Source organism: Rutidosis leptorrhynchoides, chromosome 4 (assembly GCF_046630445.1).
Source record: "Rutidosis leptorrhynchoides isolate AG116_Rl617_1_P2 chromosome 4, CSIRO_AGI_Rlap_v1, whole genome shotgun sequence".
In the NCBI taxonomy this organism is placed as follows: Eukaryota; Viridiplantae; Streptophyta; class Magnoliopsida; order Asterales; family Asteraceae; genus Rutidosis; species Rutidosis leptorrhynchoides.
In genome coordinates, this window is record NC_092336.1 from 608,654,772 (window position 1) to 608,661,894 (window position 7,123).

Genomic DNA, 7,123 nt, shown 5'->3' on the forward strand with positions numbered 1-7,123 from the left:
GGTGGATCACAAGATTTCAGTTATTTCATCCAAAACGTTTATCAAAATACTCTACGAAATTGAGCACCCTGGTAACTAAACTTAACGTATATATAATAAGTACCCCTGTTTTAACATACATGCAACCAACATGTACAATACACGCAATCCAACGTGTACTAAACTCAAATAGCATACGTCTGTTGATCATATATATACATATGTGTATGTATATTTTTAATGCGGAAAGGCATTTAAAGGCAAAAGCATAAGACACCGAAACCGCGGTAAATCCCAAACGATTACGGTAGGATTACGCAGAATATTAAAGATTGCGAAGGATTCTCGCAGTGTTTGTGCGGAATGCCTAAGTGCCCACACATCTTACTTCCGCGTAACTCTTGAACCTATAAATAGGGAGCTTGACCTCTCATTTTAGGTTGTTGATTCTGGAAGAATTGCTCTAGCCATATTGATCTCTCTCGTGACTTTGCCCGAGACTTGATCATTGTTTGGTTAAGGTAATTTGCGAAGACCGGGACATGGTTGTTGATCGTTTAGCACTTAACGAAATATGACAATAAGGTCCCAAAACTATAATCGACATCCATTATACCCCCTCATTGCACTCAATCCTTGATTAACCTTAATAGGATAATCTAGGATTGATCAATTGGCGCCATCCATGGGACTCGAATAGATTTGGAATGAGAAGTTTGCGTTCCTCACAATCAAGCTATTAAACTCATTTTCTAATTCTAATCGTGTTATTTTCTTCATTATGTTGCAGGAATATGCAATTCGTGTAACATTAGTTGTGAATAAAGCGAAATGACGAGGCGACAAAAGCTTTTGGCTACTAAGAAAGTTATAAATATGAATTTGAAGGTGCATAAAGCACGCGAAACCTGTTTAAACAAAGGTTTGTCAAAAGAACTGAAAAAATTGCAAGATGTGAGAAAAGTAAGCACAATACACAAGAAAAAAGTATTCAAAAAGCAAAAAGCAGTAGAAGTGTTTGAAAAATGGCAATTCGCGCCTATTACATTTCCATTTGCACAAAATCGCAAAATGAATGACATGCCACTAGTCATATCGTGTAAAATCGCAAATACGGGGATCACAATTATGAAAATACATGTTGATACTGGTAGTAGTATAGATTTGATATACGAGCAATGCTTTCGTCAACTACCAGAATGTATCAAAGAAGATCTAAAGCCAACCGCGATATCTTTATCTGGTTTCGCGGGTGAATCCGCTTGGCCCATGGGGCAATTATCATTAGAAATTGAATTGTGCGACGAAATAGAGATGAAGTTGACAAGGAAAATGCAGTTAGATTTCTATGTTATACGCGCTGCCTCTCGTTATAACATGTTATTGGGAAGATCTGCGTTGCGAAAGCTTGGAATAGTGCCATCTACAATACACGGAATGGTTAAATTCACTACTTGCAAAGGTGTGGCAACAATAAATTCTATGTCTATGCAACCAATTTGTGCGGCTATAAGCACGCAAGACACAGTTGTTGCGCATAAAATAAAGAAGATAATATGGTCGTTGTAAATCCTAAGTATGTTGATCAAAAAAATTAAAATTGGCGTTGAATTAAATGTGGAAATACGAAGGAAGATTGTGCAATTGCTTGTTGCGTATATGGATGTATTTGCTTGGAGTGAGCAAGATATGACTGGGTTCGGCATAATGTTGCAGAACATAGATTAAATGCTAATCTGGCGTTAAAGCCTATTGTGCAAAAGCGTAGGGGAATGGCTCCAGATCGCATGAAGTGGTTATCTGCGGAAGTTGCTAAATTAGTTAATGCAGGAATATTGAGCGAAGTAAAATATCAAACATGGGTTGCGAACCCTGTTTTGGTGAAAAAACCTGATGGGTCGTGGAGAATGTGTATAGACTTCAAAGACATAAACAAAGCTTATCCAAAAGATAATTATCCACTTCCTGAAATTAATCTTAAAGTGGAAACTTTGCACGCCTATCCTTACAAGTGTTTTTTAGATGCTGCAAAAGGATACCATCAGATACCAATGGCGTTGGAAGATGAAGATAAAACCGCGTTCCTACTAGAAAAGGCATTTATTGTTATATTAAAATGCCTTTTGGCCTTAAAAATGTGGGAGCAACTTATCGGCGATTAATTAATAAAGCGTTTGAAGGACAGATAGGTCGTAATCTGGAGACATATGTTGATGATCTTGTTGTTAAAAGCAAAACGCAAGAAAATATTTTGATTGATATGCAAGAAACATTTGAAAGTTTGCGAAAAATCAACATGAAATTGAATCCGTCTAAATGCAGTTTTGGGGAAAGGGAAGGCAAGTTTCTAGGATATTATGTCATTGAGCAGGGTATACAAGCAAATCCTAAGAAAATTGCTGCAATCGAAAACATGACCGCGCCTAAAACCATTAAGGAAGTACAAAATCTAACTGGAAAAATCACGGCTTTAACCAGATTTCTTTCAAAGGCCGCGGAAAGACAGTTGCATTTCTTTCGCACTCTTAAAGGTTGTTTGAAGCAGAAGAACTTTATATGGACTGAAGAAGCAGATAAGGCATTTCGAGAGATGAAGCAATTACTTGCTACATTGCCTAAATTGATCGCGCCTATTGATGGCAAAATATTGTACCTTTATATATCGGTTACGAATGAAGCATTTGGCTCAGTACTTGTTGTGGAAAGGAATAAGATCCAAAAGCCAGTTTATTTCGTTAGCAAGGCGCTTGCGGGAAGTGAAATAAATTATGCGCCGATTGAAAATTTTATTTACGCGTTATTTTTGACGTCAAGAAGGTTGTGTAGATACTTTCAAGGTCATCCAATACATGTCTTAACTGATTTGCCGGTTAAGAATGTTTTGAGCACACCTGCGATATCTGGAAGACTTGCCAAATGGGCGATTGAGCTTGGAGCATTTGAAATATCGTATCTACCGCGTACATCTGTAAAAGGTCAAGTTTTGGATGATTACCTTGCAGAAATTGAAATGTCCCGTTCATATTGATTATAAACGTTCCATATTAATTGATTTCATTGCGAGGTTTTGACCTCTATATGAGACGTTTTTCAAAGACTGCATTCATTTTTAAAACAACCATAACCTTTATTTTATCAATAAAGGTTTCAAAAGCATTACGTAGATTATCAAATAATGATAATCTAAAATATACTGTTTACACACGGCCATTACATAATGGTTTACAATAGAAATATATTACATCGACATATGGTTCTTGAATGCAGTTTTTACATAATATCATACAAACATGGACTCCAAATCTTGTCCTTATTTTAGTATGTAACAGCAGAAGCTCTTAGTATTCACCTGAGAATAAACATGCTTTAAAGGTCAACAAAAATGTTGGTGAGTTATAGGTTTAACCTATATATATCAAATCATAACAATAGACCACAAGATTTCATATTTCAATATACATCCCATACATAGAGATAAAAATCATTCATATGGTGAACACCTGGTAACCGACATTAACAAGATGCATATTTAAGAATATCCCCATCATTCCGGGACACCCTTCGGATATGATATAAATTTCGAAGTACTAAAGCATCCGGTACTTTGGATGGGGTTTGTTAGGCCCAATAGATCTATCTTTAGGATTCGCGTCAATTAGGGTGTCTGTTCCCTAATTCTTAGATTACCAGACTTAATAAAAAGGGGCATATTCGATTTCAGTAATTCAACCATAGAATGTAGTTTCACGTACTTGTGTCTATTTTATAAATCATTTATAAAACCTGCATGTATTCTTATCCCAAAAATATTAGATTTTAAAAGTGGGACTATAACTCACTTTCACAGATTTTTACTTCGTCGGGAAGTAAGACTTGGCCACTGGTCGATTCACGAACCTATAACGAATATGTACATATATATCAAAGTATGTTCAAAATATATTTACAACACTTTTAATACATTTTGATGTTTTAAGTTTATTAAGTCAGCTGTCCTCGTTAGTAACCTACAATTAGTTGTCCAAAGTTAGATGTACAGAAAAAAATTGATATATATTATCTTGAATCAATCCACGACCCAGAGTATACACGTCTCAGGCTAGATCACAACTCAAAGTATATATATTTTTGGAATCAACCTCAACCCTGTATAGCTAACTCCCACATTACTACATATAGAGTGTCTATGGTTGTTCCAAATAATATATACACATGGGTCGATATGATATGTCAAAAAATTTGCATACGTGTCTATGGTATCCCAAGATTACATAATATATTAGAATACATGTATAATAAAATATAAGTTAGCTAGGATATGATTTGTATAAAATTGTTAATATTTCCCGTAGCTACAAAAATAAAAAATATCCAATCTTGTTTTACCCATAACTTCTTCATTTTAAATCCGTTTTGAGTGAATCAAATTGCTATGGTTTCATATTGAACTCTATTTTGTGAATCTAAATAGAAAAAGTATATGTTTATTGTCGGAAATATAAGTTACAAGTAGTTTTTGTAAGAGGTAGTCATTTCAGTCGAAAGAACGACGTCTTGATGACCATTTTGAAAAACATACTTCCACTTTGAGTTTAACTATGATTTTTGGATATAGTTTCATGTTCATAAGAAAAATCATTTTCCCATAAGAACAACTTTTAAATCAAATTTTATCATAGTTTTTAATTAACTAACCCAAAACAGCCCGCGGTGTTACTACGACGGCGTAAATCCGGTTTTACGGTGTTTTTCGTGTTTCCGGGTTTTAAATCATTAAGTTAGCATATTATATAGATATAGAACATGTGTTTAGTTGATTTTAAAAGTCAAGTTAGAAGGATTAACATTTGTTTGCGAACAAGTTTAGAATTAACTAAACTATGTTCTAGTGATTACAAGTTTAAACCTTCGAATAAGATAGCTTTATATGTATGAATCGAATGATGTTATGAACATCATTACTACCTCAAGTTTTGTGGATAAACCTACTGGAAAAGAGACAAATGGATCTAGCTTCAAAGGATCTTGGATGGCTTGAAAGTTCTTGAAGTAGAATCATGACACGAAAACAAGTTCAAGTAAGATTTCCACTCGAAATAAGATTGTTATAGTTATAGAAATTGAATCAAAGTTTGAATATGAGTATTACCTTATATTAGAAAGATATCTTACTATAAATAAGAAAGATTTCTTGAGGTTGGATGATCACCCTACAAAATTGGAAGTAAGCTAGCAAACTTGGAAGTATTCTTGATTTTATGAAACTAGAACTTGTAGAATTTATGAAGAACACTTAGAACTTGAAGATAGAACTTGAGAGAGATCAATTAGATGAAGAAAATTGAAGAATGAAAGTGTTTGTAGGTGTTTTTGGTCGTTGGTGTATGGATTAGATATAAAGGATATGTAATTTTGTTTTCATGTAAATAAGTCATGAATAATTACTCATATTTTTGTAATTTTATGAGATATTTCATGCTAGTTGCCAAATGATGGTTCCCACATGTGTTAGGTGACTCACATGGGCTGCTAAGAGCTGATCTTTGGAGTGTATATACCAATAGTACATACATCTAAAAGCTATGTATTGTACGAGTACGAATACGAGTGCATACGAGTAGAATTGTTGATGAAACTGAACGAGGATGTAATTGTAAGCATTTTTGTTAAGTATAAGTATTTTGATAAGTGTCTTGAAGTCTTTCAAAAGTGTATGAATACATATTAAAACACTACATGTATATACATTTTAACTGAGTCGTTAAGTCGTCGTTAGTCGTTACATGTAAGTGTTGTTTTGAAACCTTTAGGTTAACGATCTTGTTAAATGTTGTTAACCCAATGTTTATAATATCAAATGAGATTTTAAATTATTATATTATCATAATATTATGATGTATGAATATCTCTTAATATGATATATATACATTAAATGTCGTTACAACGATAATTGTTACATATATGTCTCGTTTCAAAATCATTAAGTTAGTAGTCTTGTTTTTACATATGTAGTTCATTGTTAATATACTTAATGATATGTTTACTTATCATAATATCATGTTAACTATATATATAACCATATATATGTCATCAAATAGTTTTTACAAGTTTTAACGTTCGTGAATCACCGGTCAACTTGGGTGGTCAATTGTCTATATGAAACCTATTTCAATTAATCAAGTCTTAACAAGTTTGATTGCTTAACATGTTGGAAACACTTAATCATGTAAATATCAATTTCATTTAATATATAAAAATATGGAAAAGTTCGGGTCACTACAGTACCTACCCGTTAAATAAATTTCGTCCCGAAATTTTAAGCTGTTGAAAGTGTTGACGAATCTTCTGGAAATAGATGCGGGTATTTCTTCTTCATCTGATCTTCACGCTCCCAGGTGAACTCGGGTCCTCTACGAGCATTCCATCGAACTTTAACAATCGGTATCTTGTTTTGTTTAAGTCTCTTAACCTCACGATCCATTATTTCGACGGGTTCTTCAATGAATTGAAGTTTTCATTGATTTGGATTTCGTCCAACAGAATAGTGAGATCTTCTTTAGCAAAACATTTCTTCAAATTCGATACGTGGAAAGTGTTATGTACATTCGCAAGTTGTTGAGGTAACTCAAGTCGGTAAGCTATTGGTCCGACACGATCAATAATCTTGAATGGTCCAATATACCTTGAATTTAATTTCCCTCGTTTACCAAATCGAACAACACCTTTCCAAGGTGCAACCTTAAGCATGACCATCTCTACAATTTCAAATTCTATGTCTTTTCTTTTAATGTCGGCGTAGCTCTTTTGTCGACTTTGGGCAGTTTTCAACCGTTGTTGAATTTGGATGATCTTCTCGGTAGTTTCTTGTATTATCTCCGGACCCGTAATCTGTCTATCCCCCACTTCACTCCAACAAATTGGAGACCTGCACTTTCTACCATAAAGTGCTTCAAACGGCGCCATCTCAATGCTTGAATGGTAGCTGTTGTTGTAGGAAAATTCTGCTAACGGTAGATGTCGATCCCAACTGTTTCCGAAATCAATAACACATGCTCGTAGCATGTCTTCAAGTGTTTGTATCGTCCTTTCGCTCTGCCCATTAGTTTGTGGATGATAGGTAGTACTCATGTCTAGACGAGTTCTT

General features: G+C 34.2%; 1 protein-coding gene across 1 annotated transcript; it reads left to right on the forward strand.

Annotated features, from left to right (window-relative positions):
- The first annotated feature begins 810 nt into the window (after positions 1–810).
- LOC139843004 (uncharacterized) lies at positions 811–2,141 on the forward strand. The gene is made up of 2 exons (XM_071833094.1): positions 811–1,441; positions 1,696–2,141. The coding sequence occupies exons 1-2, from the start codon at positions 811–813 to the stop codon at positions 2,139–2,141; spliced, it is 1,077 nt and encodes a 358-aa protein (XP_071689195.1).
- Positions 2,142–7,123: the final 4,982 nt, after the last annotated feature.

Excerpts from the sequence above, each read along its gene's own strand:
- LOC139843004 (XM_071833094.1), top strand. The coding sequence starts at position 811 with ATGACGAGGCGACAAAAGCTTTTGGCTACTAAGAAAGTTATAAATATG. Across the intron at positions 1,442-1,695 it reads TAAATTCACTACTTGCAAAG|AACATAGATTAAATGCTAAT; the intron begins GTGTGGCAACAA and ends ATAATGTTGCAG.